General features: G+C 40.4%; 1 protein-coding gene across 1 annotated transcript in view; it reads left to right on the top strand.

Moving 5' to 3' along the window:
* The window catches only part of DCBLD1 (discoidin, CUB and LCCL domain containing 1), a 97,272-nt gene extending 84,771 nt beyond the window's left edge, over positions 1 to 12,501 (top strand). Inside the window, exons 14-20 of the mRNA XM_006879149.1 lie at positions 529 to 653; positions 1,707 to 1,854; positions 1,953 to 2,060; positions 5,294 to 5,381; positions 7,168 to 7,217; positions 8,050 to 8,169; positions 11,987 to 12,501. Coding sequence (XP_006879211.1) covers positions 529 to 653; positions 1,707 to 1,854; positions 1,953 to 2,060; positions 5,294 to 5,381; positions 7,168 to 7,217; positions 8,050 to 8,169; positions 11,987 to 12,501 — 1,154 coding nt within the window. The remainder of the gene's footprint in view (positions 1 to 528; positions 654 to 1,706; positions 1,855 to 1,952; positions 2,061 to 5,293; positions 5,382 to 7,167; positions 7,218 to 8,049; positions 8,170 to 11,986) is intronic.
* Positions 12,502 to 19,723: the final 7,222 nt, after the last annotated feature.

The raw sequence follows: 19,723 nt of genomic DNA, 5'->3' as shown, positions 1-19,723 counted from the left end.
AATCTTAACCCCACATTTCTCCTCATAGAGCCCAGCCTCCCGGATAATCTGTTCTGCATATAGGTTGAAAAGGTATGGAGATAGGATGCATCCCTGGCGTACGCCCTTCCCAATTTTGAACCATGCAGTGTTCCCTTGCTCTGTTCTGACGACTGCCTCCTGGTCCAAGTATAAGTTTCGCATTAGAACGATCAAGTGTTCTGGGATTCCCATTCTTCTCAGAGTCAGCCACAGTTTGTTATGATCTACACAGTCAAATGCCTTTGCATTGTCAATGAAACACAGATAGACATTCCTCTGGTATTCCCTGCTTTCAGCCAAGATCCATCTAACATCAACTACAATATCTCTAGTACCACTACCCCTTCTGAAACCAGGCTGGACTTCTGGTAGTTCTCTGTTGATGTGCTATTCCAGTCGTTTTTGGATAATCTTCAGTAAAATCTTGCTTGCATGTGAAATCAGTGAAATTGTTCTGTATGTTAACATATTTTATAAGCTAACCTATAAATAATGTTTCCTTACAAGGAATTAGGACTGCAGGATCCACACAGTCAAGTTTCAACTTCTATGTTAAGAGTTTTGTGATAAATTTTAAAAGCAACAACTCCAAGTGGAAGACCTATAAAGGAATTGTGAATAATGAAAAAAAGGTAAGAAGAGAAACTCAAGAGGAAAGAAAACTGAGTGGAGGAAGCAGCCCTCAAAAATTTGGGTCCGTGTGTTTCCATTATAAATTTTTTATTGGTGTATATATAATCATTCATATACACCATGTTTTATACACACACTTTGTGTTACAGGTTTTTTAAATCAGGGATTTGTCTCTTTTTTCCCCGAAATTCATATACATTATATTTCACACTTTCTTTGATGTTTCATACAATCATTCACATACATTGTGTTTCATAAAATTAATCCCCACTAAGCTATGCTCACCATTACCCCGTCTTTTCAGGTCCTCTGGATCTTTCCCATTTCCTTTAGGGGTAGGAGCAAATGGATGAGGGGCAGGGGAGAAATCACAGGGTCCATTATAGTTTTATTTATAAAAGGCATTAACGATCTTCTTTTGAGCATGTGAGAGTAAGAAAAACCTCGAGATATTTGAGATTGAAATATTTTCTCCTGCAGAATGAGATACTTATGATTTTCTTGGTAACTTGAAATAATTGCTTCTGTATAAATTAATCATTGCTTCAGCATGGTAGAAGATTGGGGTTGGGAATTTGAATTGGGATGTTGTTAGAGATCATTTGAGTTAGTTTGGGGCTAAGAACTGATTTATGCTTTTGAGGTTACCAATCACTATAGTAGCATAAAAAGATGAAGATATTACAACTAAGAAATTTTAACTTCCAAAATGAAATTCAAATGAGAGAACTTAAGTAACTTGGTCTTTGTAAGGTTCACTATCTAGAGGGTCTGAACAATACAACAGACCGAATCTTTGGTTTGGTTACATGTAACGAGGTATGAGTGGATTGATAAAGTCCTAAAGACTAATAAACCAAACCCGCTGCCTCTGAGTCAGTCCTGACTCATTGCAACCCTCCATCGGATTTCCAAGGTGGTCAGTCTTAAGTGGCAGGAGACCGCAGTCTAATCTTTCTCCCTCTGAGTGGCTGGTAAGTTCCAACCGCCTACCTTTCCTTTTGCATCCCAACATTTAACCTACTACAAATAAAAATTACTTTTTTCCACAGGTGTTCCAGGGCAACTCTAATTTTCAGGACCCGGTAAGAAACAATTTCATCCCTCCTATTGTGGCCAGATATGTGCGGGTCATCCCCCAGACTTGGCACCAGAGGATAGCCTTGAAAGTGGAGCTCATTGGTTGCCAGACCACACAAGGTAGGGCTGAGGCTGAGTCCCTGTGCTCCTTGATTTTTATCATTCACTTTATAGAGCCTTGTAACTTACGTGGATTTCTAACATTCCTTCTTTCTCAGACAATAGTTCACTGGTATGGCGGAAAACAAGTCAAACTACTGGTGTTTCAATTGAGAAGGAAGATAAGACAATCACAAAGCCCACCCCCTCGGAGGAAATACCCACAGGTATGGCAGACAGAACATTTTGTGTTTTTATGAGGGGCATAGCTGGTACCCTACCTAATTTAACAATAATTCAACAAAACATCTTTTCCCTGGCATATAAATATGTAAATACAAACAGTCCAGAGGTATTTGCACATGCAAAAATTATGTACGTCCATGACTATTCCTTGCAAGATTAGTAGGAATGAATTGGAAGCTAATTTAACCTACCCTTCAAGCACTAGGTAAATATACCAAAAAATAAAATAGAATAATTAGACATTTAACTACTCTACAGCCCAGAACACTTGATCATGCTAATGAGAAACCTATACCTGGACCAAGAGGCAGTTGTTAGAACAGAGCAAGGAAACACTGCATGGTTCAAAATTGGGAAGGGCGTATGCCAGGGATGTGTCTGGTCTCCATACCTTTTCAACCTGTATGCAGAACAGATCATCCCGGAGGCTGGGCTCTATGAGGAGAAGTGTGGTGTCAGGATTGGTGGAAGATTCATCATAATCTGCATTATGCAGATGACACAACCCTGCTTGCTGAAACTGAAGAGGACCTGAAGCACCTGCTGCAGAGGGTCAAGGACTACAGCCTCCAATATGGATTGAGGCTCAATGTCAAGAAGACAAAGATTCTCACCACTGGACCAATTGGCAGCATCAGGATGGATGGTGAAGAGATTGAGATTGTTCACAGCTTCAGTTTGCTTGGCTCCACAGTCAACACTGTTGGCACCAGTAGCCAGGAAATTAAAAGACGTATTGTCATAGAAAAGTCTGCTGTCAGGGACCTCTCCAAAGTGCTGAAAAGCAATGGTGTCTCTCTGGAGACTAAGGTGCATCTGATACATGCCATGGCCTTTGCTATCACTTGTTATGCATCAGAGAGTTGGACAGTGACTAAGCAGGATAGAAGGAGAAGTGACTAAAGAGGATAGAAGGAGAATTGATGCCTTTGAACTGTGGTGCTGGAGAAGAGTATGGATGGTACCATGGACTGCTAGGAAAACGAACAGATTGATCCTGGAAAGGGTTAAACCAGGCAGCTCCTTGGAGGCAAGGATTCTGAGGCTCCATCTAACATACTTTGGACATGTTGTAAGGAGAGACCGGTCTTTGGAGAGGGACATCATGCTTGGGAGAGTGGAGGGACAGCGCAGGAGGGGAAGACGCTCTATAAGGTGGATTGATTCAGTGACTCGGGATGGGTGTGTCAGAGACAATGCAATTGGCACAGGACAGAGCAGAGTTTAGGGCTGTTGTACATAGGGTCTCTGCATCACAAGCGAGTCAGTGGTACATAACAACAACAACAGCTATAAAAAAAGTATGAAAACTTTCTTTGTGTTAATAATGTGGAAAGTTCTCTGAAATATGTTAGCAAAATAAGTAAGAAATAACATTCTGTGGCGGGTTGCCATGCCTACAAGGAAAATGGAAAATAATGCAAATATACATTTATTCTTTTATGTATAAAGTAGTTCTGAATGAATATTAGAAAACATACCATAATTTCTCTCACAACAGGTTCATGGGAATATTCACACATATAGCATACACAGTGAGCAGACAAAACCAAAAGCAAGAGCATTATACCATTTGCAAAAACCATAAACATGCACATTTTTGTGAAAAGTAGGAAAAAGGAAGGAGGGAGATAGTACATTCACCTTGTTATAAACTTCTGAATTTTGGGCACATAAAAATTCATCTATTGTTTCAGAATATTGAATGGTTTGCATATTATCTTTATATCATTTGAGACTACTATAAAAATAGAAAAAAAATGAAAACTTGCCCTTTATCAGCATCCATAGATGATTTCCATTCAAATCCTACTGTGCTCAGTCTAATACATTGCTATTTATAACTTCAAGACGAAAGGGAATATACCATATATTCCGTTCAAGAACATTTTTAATGCAATACTGTGTTATGAACACTTATATGTGATTAAATAGCTGAAAACCACAACTACTAATGGCTTTATATATTTTATCATGTGGATACACTCACTTAACTGTTCTCTTATTTTTTTTTATATTTAAGCTTCCTCCCCAAAGTTTCACTCTTATAGCTAACACTGCTTTAATTACAGACATTTTTATTCAGATGTAAATTCTTTGATCTCCTTTTTAAAGAATTACACATTTCCATTCCTTATTATCTCTTTATTTTCCCTCAGCTTTCACACATAAAGAAGAGTAAAAAAAAATAATAATTGAGTGGTTTGCATATTTTAAATACTACAGGGTTTCCAAGCCACATATTACTTCCAAGAAACAGCTGGTAAACTTTTGATTAACAAATGGGCTTAGCCTCTGTGCCACCACCTCCTTTTTTTTTTTAAGCAGAGTTGTAGGGAATTTGTGTTTCATATTTCATACAGCTGTGTCCAAATGCCCTTTGACATCAGTAAGCTGAATCTCCTTTTAGTCGTGACTCCAAAGCCATCTTAGAAACTTAGAGAATTGTCATGTACTTTTGAGTCAGAACTGAGTCACAGCTGACCTCTCCAGTGGGGTTTCAGAAGCTGTAATTTGCACAGGAAGAGATTTCCTGTCTTTCTCCCATGGTGTAGCTGGTCTGTTCAAACTGCCTGCCTTGGGGTTGGCAGTTCAACTCCTTACCACTAGACCATCAGCACTCCTTCAGAAGTCTCTATATGTGTGTTACATTTCAGTTCAGTCTGCCCACATCTTGTGGAACTGGCTGCTTGAAAACATGCTAAGAGCTCTACACTGTGCTTAAGCCATTGACTTGTCTATAAATAGCTCCTGAACTGATTGGGCCGTTTTAAACCTTCTTTCTTCATTCTGAATTTTGGGAGTTTAACGTGAACCAAGAAGAGCCCTAGTGAGACAGTGGTTAAAAGTGTTTCAAAAAAAAAAAAGAAAACCTTATGGGACACTTCTCTGGTCTCTGTGAGTTAGAATCAGCTCAAAAGCAGTCGTTTTAGTTTGGGGGCAAGGGCAGACAGAAAACTCAAGAGTAAATATTAATCTTAGAGGAACATTGAAAACTGTTTTAGGGGGAAGAATAAAATGCCTTCCCAAATTAAGTCAAGATTTTAAATATCCCTTTGCTTTTTGAGAGAAGCAAATGTTTAGTTAGCATATATCAATTTTCCCCATATATTTAACAATTCAGGGCCTTTTAAATCATTGTTCTGTTTTAGAGGATGGGATCTGTTCATAGTTTATTTTCTTTTACAATGTTCTAACTTGACCTTCTCTTTAGGAGTGAACTTGGCAACCATCATTATTCCGTCCGTGCTCTTGGTCGTCCTGCTGGCTGCTGGAATGGGCTTCTTTGCAATCTTCAAAAAGTATGGGACTTGATATTTTTTTAAAATGTATTCTGTGATTATGTCAATAATTATAATAAGAAAATGTTACTTTTCAGATAATCATATATAGAAAGGCAACATCTTTCAAAAGAAAACATTAACTTGTATATTTAAAAACAAATTGCAAAGAAGTAGAAATTCTCAGGTGTTATTTTATACACTGTTGGTATCATTTGGGAACCTTTGATGTTGACTTAACTGCTGAGTATTGTTGACGAAGTAGTATAGGACTGAAATATGCTCTTTGAAGTATCTGTTTTTCTTCCAGCAGTAGAGTGGAAAGTGTACTAGGAGGAGAGCCAGGCAGTCTGAATTCTGGTCCCACCCTTGTCACTGGGAAGAAGGCCATTTAGTGTCCCGGTCCTCACTTTTTTCCATACACAAAATAGAGTCTACTTGGAGAACTACTAACTTTCAGAGTCCAAAACTCCCAAGTTTACTGGAGCAAATGTTTGTATTTAGACCCTACCAAAAAGTGGAAAACATTCCAAAGTTCCTTTATATCTTTTTAAAGCAACAAGAATTTATCAATTATTAGTACACATAGAATGAAGAACAATTTTATGAATAAAAATGAAAGAACAATACCTAGGTTTTAAGCTCCATGTGGAAAATTTATGGGTTAAAGCAAGTGTCCGAAGTTATTTTTATTGTAATTCCTTTTAAAGACACCCACAGTTTTAGATGGTGACTAGAGGTTTCTGGATAGTACAAATAATTTATCTACAACTAGAGGGTCCCTATGAATCATAATCTACTCATTGACAGTGGGTTTACTAATGAAAAGGCTGAGAGTTCGGACCTACCAATAGACTACGGAAGAAAGCTCTGGAGAGCTACCTCTGTAATAATTATAAACTCAAACTCGTTGCCATTGAGTAGGAATCAACTCATTGCTGACCCACCATTGGGTTTCCGAAACTGCAATTCCCACAGAGAAAACCAGCCATCTTTCTGGCAGAGAGCAGCTTTTGGATTTGAACTTCAGAGAGGTGCAGCCTTTGGATTAGTAATGCTGCTCTCTATCAACTAGGCCACTGGCGATCCCTAAGACTCATTGCCTCTTAGACAGAACTAACTCATTGCTGACCCTCCAGTTGCGTTTCTGAAGCTGTAAATCAAGTGAGAGGAGATTCCCATCTTTCTCCTGTATCTCATGGAACCACTGTTGGATTCAAACAACCAAGAAAGTACAGCCTTTGGATTCATGGTGCATTTCCCCATGGGCCAGGCTGCCAGAGCTCTTCTGTAATAATAGCGGAGGAAATTGTATGGGGCAATCTACTCTGTGACAATACATGGGAACCTCAAAGGCTGGAATCAACTCAGAGGCAACAGAATGTCCTTCATTGTTGAGCAGAGATGACGTGAGTGCATGTGAATGTGAAGACTTGGGTCAGCTACCTTTTTTTCATCTAGTGTTTTTCCATCTGAAGTATTAGCCCCCATTATTTTCCAAAATTGTCAGAGATTTAGAGATTTTAATTGACTTTGACTTCATGAGCTAGGGAGCAAATAATAAAATACTGTTTTCTAGGCTATAAAGTAATTAGTACACTAATCTTCTAGTGAAAATATTGTGACCTTTATTTTATGTGGCATATATTTCTATATAATCCTATGTATTTCTTTACCATTATATGCACTTGACAGTTGTTGTCTCGTTTAATTTCACAAGGTAAGGACTAATATGATCCCCTTGTTGTAGAGGGAGAGAGAGACATAGTGGTTTATAAATAATCAGATGGACTTTTTGTGTTGCTAGAAGGAAGAAGGAAGGAAATCCTTATGGATCAACCGAAACTCAGAAAACAGGTTGGTTGAAAACTCAACAGTTTTTATTTTGGCTTTGGGGGCAAGGTCTCCTCATTGAAAACATGATTAGGCTATGGCCCACATTTATTGGGCTTAAAAGGAAAAAAATAGCACCATGGAATTTTTTAATTTAAAAACCTAAAAGGAAAATTTCCTTTTCCCTATCTCTTCATTATAATTCAGATATTTGGTGGCTTGTTTACTTTTTTTTAACATAATCCCATCATTTACCTACAATAATTTTTTGGCCAATGGAGTTTAGATCAGAACACTGGTTTTCATCAAGAAGTTATAAAAGCATCATCATCATCATCTGTAAATGTAGGACAACACACCCTTAGCATCTTCAGGCTTGCCTTATATTTTCCACTTGGGGAAGTGGGGAAAGGACCAGATTGCAGAATCCTTATGACACAGGATGTCCACAGTCAGCTGTGGTTAAGGAGACAAGACAGAGCTCTTGGAGAACTTCAGGGGTCACTCAAGACTCTATCTTCCTGAGGTCTAAACTGCCATTGACATTGTCCCTTCTAAGCCACCCAGGCTATTTCAGTGCACAGGGTGGAATACCATGCCCAGGATGGTCCAGCAAAGGGACCGTCTTGGGATCCAACAAACACACAAATATGCTGTGATGAGTGTAGAACTTAATTGGGATAGTGCTGTGGTTACTACTGAGGATGTCTTAATGCTGTTTTCACCAAGTGCATCTAAAGAAATGGGCCATGGTCACAGTCAGCATCAAGAAAGGCTCAGACTTAGTCTTGAGGAGCACATCACAGAGTGAGGGTTACACTTCTGATGCATTTATTTCATGTTGTTTTCATTCCAGGCTGTTGGAAGCAGATTAAGTATCCTTTCCTCAGGCATCAGTCATCAGAATTTACCATCAGCTATGATAATGAAAAGGAGATGACCCAAAAGTTAGATCTAATTGCATGTGATATGGCAGGTAAGTGCAGCCTCTGACAGACTGTGCTGGTAGGGGAGGAAACCAGAAGAAATGAGACTAACGTCTTTTGTTTTCAGTGGGATCTGATAAATTAGAAATGTGTTATCTCTTTGCAGTCTATCTCTTGCTCTTGCGCACTGTCAGTAGCTGTTAATTCAAAAGCTCAGTTCAGCCTCCCTGCTTGTCCCTGCAGAGGGTGTAATGGCACCCATAGAGAGGACCCTGAAGTACCACCAGAGTCCAGAAGGCCTTAATTTGCCTGTTTTGTTTGGTTGAGGTGCTGAGAAAAGGGCTGGAAAGACAACTGCTCCTCTCCTGAGTGGGACGACATAAGAGACAAATGAACTCATCCAGTTAGAAAAGCCTAGCAAGCAAGACATCACTGAGACTCAGGCTTCCTAAACGATTTGTGGGAAAGGACCTGGTGTTTGCTATTTTTATGGATTAGTATTTTTTGTAAAATATAGTATAAATTATCAGAAACAGGAACAGCTTTTAAACATACAAAATACAAAGCCCTGTTTTTAAATTAGATCTGTGGTGTTACATACCAATGAGTCAGAACCAACTCTTCCAGCAGATTTTCAGAGACAGTAAATCACACAGGAGGAGATGGTCTAGCTTTATCTCGAGGAACAGCTGGTAGATTCGAGAAGCATGGCTTTACGTTGGCAGCACAACTTCCTACCACTAAGCTACCAGGGTTCATGACATAAAATTGTCACATTGCTAAATATTTATAAATTTAACTCTCAATTTCTGCATTTCCTGTTTTGATGACTTGTCACAACACTCCTCAGCTACTGCAAGGTCACCCGCTGAGCAGCACTGCACTGGCTCCTCCTGTTCAAAGGGCTTTCTGAGCCCAGCAGTGTCCCCATCACCCCTGAGCTTATTAGAAGTGCAGACAGTCAGGCCTCCTGTGCAGAAGTTCCCAGATGATGCCCATACACCAATGTAAGGGTGCTTGAGACGCTTCCGGGCGAAGGAGAGCATCCCCCCCAACCTAAAGCCTTCTCCTTTCCTCATGTAAATCCTGGTCTACATTGAGAGTGAAGGAAGGGAAGCCACTACCTCATTTCTGTCCTTTTTTTCCTTTTTTTTTTTTATCTTCTTTCAGCTTCAGTAAGGCTTTGACTCCACCCTCACTGAAGGGTCTTCTGTGAGTCTAAATGTGTAGAAAGTCCCAGTTTCCTGCTCTCACCCACACTCTGACATGCAGTCCCTTTGCTGCACACTTTCATCCATGCCTAGAGCTTCCCCCCATGTCCTTCCTTGTATGCTGATCAGCTCAACATCTCCTATCCAGAAATCCTTCCCAGACACTAGCCTGCTGATATCTCCACCTGCAAGTGTCATCATTTCTTTGATGTGTCTAAACCTGAACTCCTTGCATCTAATCTTCACCACATATCCTCCATGTATTCCTTTTCTTTTTTTTCTTATTTTTTTCTCATTGTTGCACACTCTTACTGACCCTACCCATCCCTTCCCCAGCCCACTATGCAAAGTGCTCTTTGTTCCAGATTATCTTCATTCATATATTTCTTTCAGACAGTTCTTCCCCTCATCTATTCTAATGCATTGTATATTATCTAGCCACTCTTTTCCCTTTCGATCCTCAAGCCCTCAATTTCTGTACTAGTTTATAACACTGGCATTATGCACTATTTGTCCTTTTGTGACTGAGATACTTCACTCTGCATAATATCCTCCAGGTGCCCCATGTTGTGTATGTAATGTTTAATAAGTTCATTGTTTTTCAGGGGTGCATAATATTCCATTGTGTGAATGTACAGTAGTTTTTATGTCCAACTTATTTGTTGATGGCACTTGAGTTGCTTCCATTCCATATTCTTTGCTATTGTGAATAATGAAACAATAAACATGGATGTACATACATCTGTTTGAATTGTTTGCTGAGCTTTGTTATTGTAGATGATATCACATAGTTGTTTTTATTTGCATCTCTCTGATAGCTAGCAATTTTGGACATTTCTTTAAGTGTTTGTTTGCCATCCGAATTATCTTTGGTTAAGTGTCTATTCATATCCTCCGCTCACTTTGTGATTGCATTCTTTAACTTTTTCTTGTTGATGTGCTAGAATATTCTGTAAATTTTAGATGTAAGTCCCTTGTCAGATATGCCATTGCCATATTTTTTCCCAGTCTATGGACTTCCTTCTTACCCTGCTGGAGAAGGTTTTTGATGTGCGTAGGGATTTGATTTTTAAAACCATTCATCTATTTTATCCTCTCCTGCTTGTAGCTTTTTCATTATGCTTGGAAGATTGTTCATGCTGTGGATTAGGACTTCTAGAGTTCTTCCTAGCTTTTCTCTGATGAATTTTATAGTCTTTGTTTTTACTTGTAGGTCCCTGGTCCACTTTGAGTTGTTGGGTTTTGGGTTTTTTTTTTTGGTATGGTATGAGGTGTTGGTCTTGCTTAAGTTTTCTGCAGATGGTTTTCCAATTTTGCCAGTACTATTTGTTAAAGAAACTGTCATTTCCCTACTTAACTGATTTCTTCTCCTTGTCAAAGATCAGTTGACCATAGATAGATAATTTCTAGACTTTCAGTTCTATACCATTGATCTGTGTGCCTGTCACTGTTCCAGTACGAAGCTGTCTTGACCACCACAGCTGGGTAATTTGAGATCAGGAAGTGTGATGCCTCCTACTTTGTTTCTCTTTTTCAGTAGTGCTTTGCTTATTTGTGTTCTCTTTCCAGTCAAGGTTAAATTGGAAATTGCCTTTTCCATCTTGTTGAATTGAATTGGTTTCTGTAGTGGGATGACACTGAACTTGTAGATTGCCTCTGGTAGAATTGTCATTCTCTTGATACTGAGTCTTGGATCTACCTTGGAAAGGTAGAGGATCAGTGCAGGAGATGAAGGCCATGGATGAGAAGGACTGACACCATGTCTGTGGCAATGGGGTCAACTGTGTCAGGGACAGTGAAGTTGGCTCAGGATAGGGTTCAGAGCCATTGTTCATAGGGTCACTGTGAGTCATAGTCAACTTGGGGGCACATAACAACAGTATTTTAAAAGAGTGCCTGGCATAGAATAAAAAGCTCAATAAATGTTATAGTTTCATCATTATCATCATTCAGCCCTAGCCTACTGCTTTCATCTTTATATCCCATTAGACAAAATGACTATTTCCCTCACACCAAATTGTGTGATTGGTCTTTCCTCCTTTTACTTCTACTAGTACTTCCACCTCAAAATTTAACATTTCAAGAGTCAAAGTCCCACTTATTGTTTTAAATACTTCTCTGTGTGCCGCTAAATAAAAACCTAATCTCTTTATTCTGAGTTCCTATAGCCATTTGGCCCTTCCTAAAGCAAGCTCCCCCACCAGCACCAGTCTCATGATAACCCCGTGTGTGTCGGAGCAGAACTGTACTCCATGGGAATTTATTTTTTAAAGCCATCAGGCTTTTGACAATTATAATGATAATGACTTTGTCTCAAGGCCCTTATGGGTAGACTTGAACTCCCCACCTTTCTCTTAAGAGCTATACACATTAGCCACTTGCACTTTGCCTGGAATCTGAAGCAGTGCCTGTGGTTGTGCGAATCCCTCTATGTGAAAGATGTGACTCTTCCATCTTGGTCTTTTTCCACACTTGATGTCTTTCAGGTTCACAGTGTGTTGAATTGGGGCACACTGAGGACCTGGTGACACTTAAAGAGTTCTGTATAACGTTGGTTCACTACTACCTCAAATGAGCCAGCATCCTCTACATTCAGCAGGCTTGTCCATGTATCTCTGTGATGCACTAAAAATGGTGTCTTCTCGTTTGCTCTCAGATTACCAGCAACCTCTCATGATCGGTACAGGGACGGTCACAAGGAAGGGCTCCACCTTCCGACCGATGGACACTGACGTGGATGCAATGAGCACGGAGGGCGGCAACCACTACGACTGCCCGCACCGGCCAGGTGGCCACGAGTATGCCCTGCCCTTGACCAACCAAGAGCCTGAGTATGCAACACCCATCGTGGAGCGCCACCTGATGAGAGCCAACACCTTCTCGGCTCGGAGCGGCTACTGCGTGCCCGGCCCTGCACCTACGCACAAACACTCACTGTCCTCCGGCAGCTTCTCCCCTTCCGGAGGCACCAAAGGTGGAGACTATCACATGCTCCAGGACCCTGTAGACCGGGCGTATGATGAGCCCAAAGCGAACAGCCTCTTCACCGCGGGACACAGTGATGGTGACTACCAGAGACCACAGAAGAGCCCCGGAGTGAGTGATGGCTACTCAGCACCCAGAGACTGCCTGACCCCAGTCAACCAGACGGCCATGACCGCTCTTCTGTGAACACAATGTGAAAGAAACCTGCCGTGGTACCTGCGAGCATCGACGGGCTGTCCCTCTGTTGGCACTGGAAGAAGGGAAACTGCTGTTGTGTGCGTGCGTGCGTGCGCGCGTGCCTGTGTGCGTGTGTTTGTGCTTGTGTGCGTACGTGGCTGGTGCATGCCGTTCATTCGGATCCTGTGGTGGAGTCTCAGAGACAACCTCATACTGTTTACATAACTGTGCAGCTGATTTTGTTTCGACCCTTAGGGCAGTCCTCATCTGTTGGTTTTATTGGCTAGTGAAAAAAAAATATGAGACTTTTCAGATGGTGTCTGCACTTCTCTCACTGTGATATTGAGCTGCTTCGGTGTAAAATGTGCAATCTGTAAGGAGTCGTGTTTAGCTCAAAGGAATCTGAGCTTGCTTTACCAGATGTTACTTCTGCACAGAAGTTAAGAGGGAACATACAGCTGTTGCAAAATGTATATATATAGTACTTGTTATGTGCCGCTAAGTCAGAACTGACTCATAGTTGACCCTCCAGTGGGTTTTCAGAAGCTGTAAATCCATGGGAAGAAATTGCCCATCTTTCTTCCAAAGAGCAGCTGGTGGATTTGAAGCACACGTTTTTAGGATGACAGTGCAACTCCTTACCACTAAACCACCAGAAGTCCTTATATTGTAATTAGGTTCACATTTTAAAAAATATATTTTGTCTGATGCTTTGTTAGCAGCAGGTCTGTTTAAAGTTAATGTTCTTTTTTTCTTTCCTTTGATAACTAGGACCAAGAACATTTTAAGCATTCTTCTCCTGGAAGAAATTACTTGAAGCATGAAAAACATACCAGTATGGTGGTTGATTTAGCAATTATGTTTGTTGATGTTTGTTGATTTAAAAAAAAAAATCACCCATCAGTGGCCTGTTCTTTTAGACTCCACTTCAGGTGGGGCCATGACGTACTCTGGGCGGTAGAAAGCCTGGCTAATTCTGCTCATTTCCCTCCTTGAGCCTGGTTGCTATAACAAAGTTTTCACATGCAAGCCTGTCTTTGCACATCTGTCTGCAAAGTCAAATACTGTGGCTTCCAGCAACTGAAACTATTCCCCTAGCAAAGTGAAATGAAGGTAGTGCAGCAGTTACAGCCAGAATTCCCATGTCAAATGATTCTGCACATCAAGTTGAAGGTGTTGCTAAGGCCAGTTGCCCACACTTTTCATGACTTTCTCCAGGAAGAGACTATTTTAGTGGTTTGTGTTTTACCCCAAGGAGAGAGGAAAAAGGTTCTTCGAAGTATGCCTAACAGAAGTGACCAGGACCAAATCTAAACGGTGCTTTTCTACTGAGATGTTGGAAACCAAAATCATATTTTTAAGAAATAATGTCCCCCTCGAATGTTTATAATTCTAGGCTAGGTCAGACTATGCTGTACCTCATGTTCAGTGAGTTTTATTTAAGCCTCTGAGTTTGTTATAGGAAAGAAAACCTCTTTTGCCAAAGAGGAAAGCTGTTGTTTTGTTTTTTAAAATAGAAAATATTGACAAAAAAATTCTTTTCCTAAAAAATGTATTATAATCTCATTTGTATGCTTATCACTTTACGTGAAGTGTATAAATACATAAACTGGTGAGGTTACTGGAAGGTCATGGCAGACACTCTGTTGATTGTTGTGGAGGGTAAACCATTTAATTTCCTTTTTGGCATTTACATGGTTTTATGAGTGTACTAATGGTAATAAACAATGCCAAATTGAAGTACCCTTGGTTTTTGTCATTGATGCCTTGCTTTCTGGGTTTTTGAAAGCCTGAGTCCTGGTGAAAGGGCAAATGCTACAGTGAAAAGAGCATGAACATGCAATCAGCTGTGTCTTAGTTCCAGATGCTGATCCACTACAAAATACCTGGGAGATACTGAACTAGTAAGGAGTATGGTAGTTTAGTAGTAAGGAATTGAACTACCACCCCAAAGGTACAGCTCTGGATCGATTTCTACTCAGAGATGCACAACAGCAACAAGGTGTAAGCCTCAGCTTCAGCATTCTTGGGTGCCCTCCTCCAACGCTTACTATTAAGGATTAACTGAGACAATGTGTATCAAGACGTCTGTTCTGTGATAGAATTTACTTCTAATCTAGCCCCTCCGTGGGTTGTGTATAGCATTTTGACATTAAAATATTAGCCTTAAGAATAGATTTGGATCCAAAGTGCTTCTCCACAATTAAATTGTCTTCATCCATCACATTTTCCTCCCCATATTCATAATCTGATGACAAAAAATAATAAAATGTCATTTTGGAATAGGAGCTCCTCAGGGTTGCTCACAGTGTAGACATGGCTTAATAAAGGAAAAGGTCAGATTCAGCTGTAGACACTACACAGCCAAGTATACACTAGAAGATAAGAACAAAAAAATAGTATGCTTTTCATTTTTGGCGTTTTGTAACATTAGCACATATGACAAGGCAAGGGTGAAATAATTCTAATTGTCTAGTTCTCTGTATTATCACAACCTTTTGTGAGACAAAGATGCCTTTCTGACACTTTATAATCAATATCTGGGGAATTTTCTTCTAGCACTTCAATTTCCTCTGTGTTTTTTTTTCTCCTTGTTCTGATTTCAGTCAGATAAGTTGTTCTTCTTGATGTTGTCATGATTCTCATGCTTTCTCCATTTTCCTTCCTTCTTTTTTTCCTGTTTCTCTAACAGATTAATATTGAAAGATTTGTCCCCAATCTCATTAGTTCTGTGATTAACTGCTTTAATTTTCTCTTTTGTCCTCCTAATTTCTTAACTATTTCTGAAATTTTAGTCTGAGTGTTCTGAATTTCAATATGCTGCTTCTGTATAGTTTCTCATTTTTTTTATGTTTGGTCTTATATTCTTTTTATTATTAATCTATAGTTCAGTATTCTCATATTTTTTAATTCCTTATCAGGAAGTTTCGTAGCATTTCTTCCTCTGAAATATTTTCTGTATTTTGGTCATGTTTTAGTCCAATTTTTTCCCTGGTTTTGTGCCCAGTTAAAAGTTGCCTTCTGCCTGCAAGAGACAGTAATATTTGTCTTTGTACAATTTTGTCTTGATATATATATAACTGAACCATGTAAGTGCCATTGTGTTGCTTGCTAGTTTCACTGCCTATTCTTACTGTTTCATTGTCTTCTGATGGATATAGTAAAAGGTGACAGTGTGTGTACAGTTCTTTATTTACTGTGCAGTGTAGTTGAGAGAAGGCTGGTGTAGGTTGCAGTATTTCATTGATCAGATGAACTGAAAGCAAGTCTTTAGTTTTGACAGTGTGTCAAACTACAGGAGGTGTGTGTGTGTGTGGCTGGATACTGTGGCACTCTGTTGTCAAATGAACAAAGACAAAGGGAAATAAACATAGAAAAAACCATAAACAAGATTAGACAATACAAGAACATGGGGAAAACCAAAACAGAGATAGATACAAAATGAAGAATAAGAATGGAAAGACTAAAAAGAGAGGAAACATTTTAATAAAATAAAAAACAGAAAGATAATAGACTGGCAGGAGAAAGGAGGAAAAATGCTCAACAAAACCATAGTCAAAAGAGAAAGCAGAAAATAAAAAGGAAAAAGAAAAATCAACTCACAAGAGCAAACTGTAAAATAAACAAGGAAATACCTGAAAATCTATGGGAAATGGTTAGTACCCAAAACTAAGCTGTCTGATCTGGGACAGTGTATCTTCCAGTCCAGTAGAAGTTTGGAGTTGGGTACCCAGTCAGGTCTGAATTTCTGCTCAGCTGAGTGTAAATGAGGCTACAAGATAGGAGCCAAGCCATGTGCAAGGGTGTATTGAGGAGTAGGACATCCAGCTTGGGGCAGAGTTTCTAGTGGCTTCAGGGCAACCAAGGCTAAGTATGCTAGGTGAGAGATGGTGTCTCTGCCAGTCTAGGAGATTGGTGCAGGCAGGATACACAGTCAGAGATGGCTAGCATGAAGAGATAGTCACTGCAAACCTGGTATGTCCAAGGATGGCACACTCTGCAAAAGGTGCTATGTTCCAAACGTTGCAACGGTGACCACAAGAGCAGAGGATACCAGACAGAGGGGTGGTCCCACTGATCTGAAAACCAGGTGCTGCACAGTCCACAGGCTCTTGGAGGAAAGTTCTGAGTGTAGACCCATGCACACCTCTGGTTCTAGTTGCATGATGGCATGGGAATAGCCTCAGAGGTGGGCCTAACTAGAGAACACTAGCAACTCCTCGTGAGTGTTGGTGGCAGTGGGGAATGTCTCTTCTGATTTCAGGATTGGGGTTGGGGGCACCCAAGTGATAAGGAAAGAGAACATACTTTTTCTATCATCAACCAGCCACTATTGTGGTTGCCACTACACACCAGGAGTGTAGGCAGCCTAACACCAGTTTTCATTTTCATTTTTTGCTTAACAGTTCCCAGACTCTTGTTTGTTTTGAAAATTTGGACTTAAATCAGTGCGAGGCCCACGCCCAGAGTTTCACTTTCTCAAGAGAGCCTTCCCTTTTCCTCCAGGATCCATTCCTCCCTTGTCTGTCTTATGACCATATTACTGTCCCAGTGTTCTGCGTTCTCATTCCAAAATCTAGTCTCCTCTCCTTTCATGATAGGTAAGTCCCCAGCATCTAAGTCCACCTCACCTCACGACAGCCAGAGCATCAGCCCACATGTCTGTTTCTCAGTTTTTTATTCTGAAACATAGCTATTTACTTTTATTTCTTGGGAGATTTTCTGAGCCTATGGGCTCTGGTGGCCTAGTGGCAAGAAGCTGCACTATAATCTCAAAGGCATGCAATTGGAGGCCACCAGCCCCGCTGAAGGAGAAAAATGGGCAGTCTCTTTCAGTGTGATTAACTGCCTCTGAAAACCTGCCAGAGGGTTAGCTATGGATCAGTTCCAACTCTACAGTACAACAAAAACAACAATTACAGAATTACAGATTTTATTTTATCTAACTTTTTGCAACTTCCGCATCATACATATTTTCGTCTTACTCCGTCTGCTATTTTGTTGAGATGATGTCTTCCCAACAAACAGAGGATAGCTCATTTATCACGGATAGCACAGGCTTTAAAAACAGAACTAGGGTGTAATCTGGACTTTAATCTTTGTAGCTATGTGACTCAAGCACACTTCTGGTCCTTTTCAAACTCATGTCTTAATCTCTAAAGTGTGAAAGGTTATAAAGTAAAATCACCCAGTCACAAGTCCTAGTGACCTCCTTCTGAAAAATCATACATTGAAAACCTGGTTTAACACAGTTCTAACACATCACACAGGAGTTGGAATGACTCAGCAATAATTGAGTTGGGTTGCTGAGGGGTGGGGTTTTTGGTTTGTTTTGTTTTTTCTTGTTGTGTACCATGGAATCAGATCTGACAGGCACAGGAAGAGATCCAACCATGTGTGTGCATTAGCTTCTTGCCACTAGACCACCAGAGCTCCCTTTCGTTTGGGTTTTTGTTTGTTTATTGTGAAGTCTGAACATTCTCATAGTGTTTTTTTCACACAGAGAAGCCTTGGCTGAAAAGTGGTTAAAATGCATTGCTAACTAAAAGGCCAGGCGTTCAACCCCACAACTGCCCCATGGGAGAAGTATGGGGCAGTCAGCTTCCATAATGGTTTACAGTCAGGAAAGATCACAAGGTTGCTATGGCTCAGAAGTGACTCAGTGGCAATGGGTTTTAGATGCATAGTAAGTACTGTCTCCTTTTTTTTCTCCAATTTGAAGTCTGAATTATCCTCTCACATCATTTCCTTTTGCATTCTTTTCAAGTCTTCAGTCTTTTTTGTCTTTTTGAAGTCTTTTTTGTCCTTAGTCAGTGCACTCGCTGTGGCCAGAAGGCAGTGCAGGCTGTCCTCCTAACATACTCGGTCCCCCTTTGTTCTCAAGCTCTCGCTTACATTCAAAGTACAGCGGTCTCTTATTTTGATGCAGCTGTGTCACCTTTTTATTCTGCCTGTGACAGCTAATGTCTTCCAAGTCATTTTCTCCATGCACTGTGGACTTTCACCTTGCCTACGGGCATCATCTGCATTCTCCCTCTATAATTATTGGCATATTCAGTACCCAGTGTATCACTTCTTAGAGTCTTGACTTCAACTCTAATACCATCCACTCGACTTCTGTCAGCCACACACGTATATAATCTTTATTGCCAAAACCTTCAGCTCTAAATTCTCATCTACTAATTCTCTCAGTTCAAAATCTGTTCTTTGGACTCCTTACCTTTCCTTTCACTTATTTTTATCAAGACTTTTATATACTTGATTCTACCATTTTCTTCTAGTCAACCTTATAGGTTGTATTTCCTTCCCATCTCTCATCTGAAATGTTCTTTCTCAGCCTTTTCATTCCTTTGTCTTTCCAGGAAGAAGTTTGGGGCCTCAACATAAGGTCTCTTCAGGATACTATTTGCAGCACACGTCCATTGTGATAGCAACTGAATGTTGTATAACATTCACATCAGGGTCCCTCCAAACCCCTGGTTTCCAGTTTACATGAAGCTCATAATTCTTCTGCCCATTCACCACTTTTTTCTTTTCTTCTTTTTTAATTTTGTGTGTGTGTGTGTGTGTGTGTGTGTGCGCCGTCAAATAGGATCTGACTGGTACAGGAGATTGTCCTTCCTTCAGCAGAGTATCTGGTGGATTCAAACTGCATGCCTCTGGGATTGCAGTGCAGCTTCTTGACACTAGGCAGCCAGAGCTCCCTCCCTACACCACCTTTTTTTTTTTTTTAGATTTTGGATTTCCATTCATTCATTGCTGCACTTTCCCCGCCCAGCCCTCCTCCCTCACCCTCCAAGTTCATTCCTCTCTTTCAAAAGTAAAAGAAAGACTCCCTCCACCCCCACCCCTCCCACCACCCCAAGTACATTCCACTATGCAACCTTAATTGTGGACCCTTGTATACCTACACCACTTTTATCAGCTCCTTTCTCTCCTTAATTATCCCAGAGCAATAAAAGTCATTATCTCTGTCCCCATTATGCAGAGATCATACCACTTCCATCATACAGAAAACCAAACCATTCCCTGCAGGGTCAACAGGAGTTCATGGCAACTTCCTAACTCAGAATAGAAGAGTACTCCAGAGAGTAGCCAGTTTGGGGAAGTAGGGTGCTAAATCTTTCCTCCAAGGTATTTCTGGGTAGATTAGAACTGCAAACCTCTATTTGCAACTTTTTGAGAAAGCGCCATACTGCTTTCCACAGGGGTTGCACCATTTTACACTCCC

This window comes from Elephantulus edwardii, unplaced genomic scaffold (assembly GCF_000299155.1).
Source record: "Elephantulus edwardii isolate Elephantulus edwardi_28Jun2011 unplaced genomic scaffold, EleEdw1.0 scaffold00002, whole genome shotgun sequence".
In the NCBI taxonomy this organism is placed as follows: Eukaryota; Metazoa; Chordata; class Mammalia; order Macroscelidea; family Macroscelididae; genus Elephantulus; species Elephantulus edwardii.
This window is presented reverse-complemented; position numbering and strand designations above follow the sequence as displayed.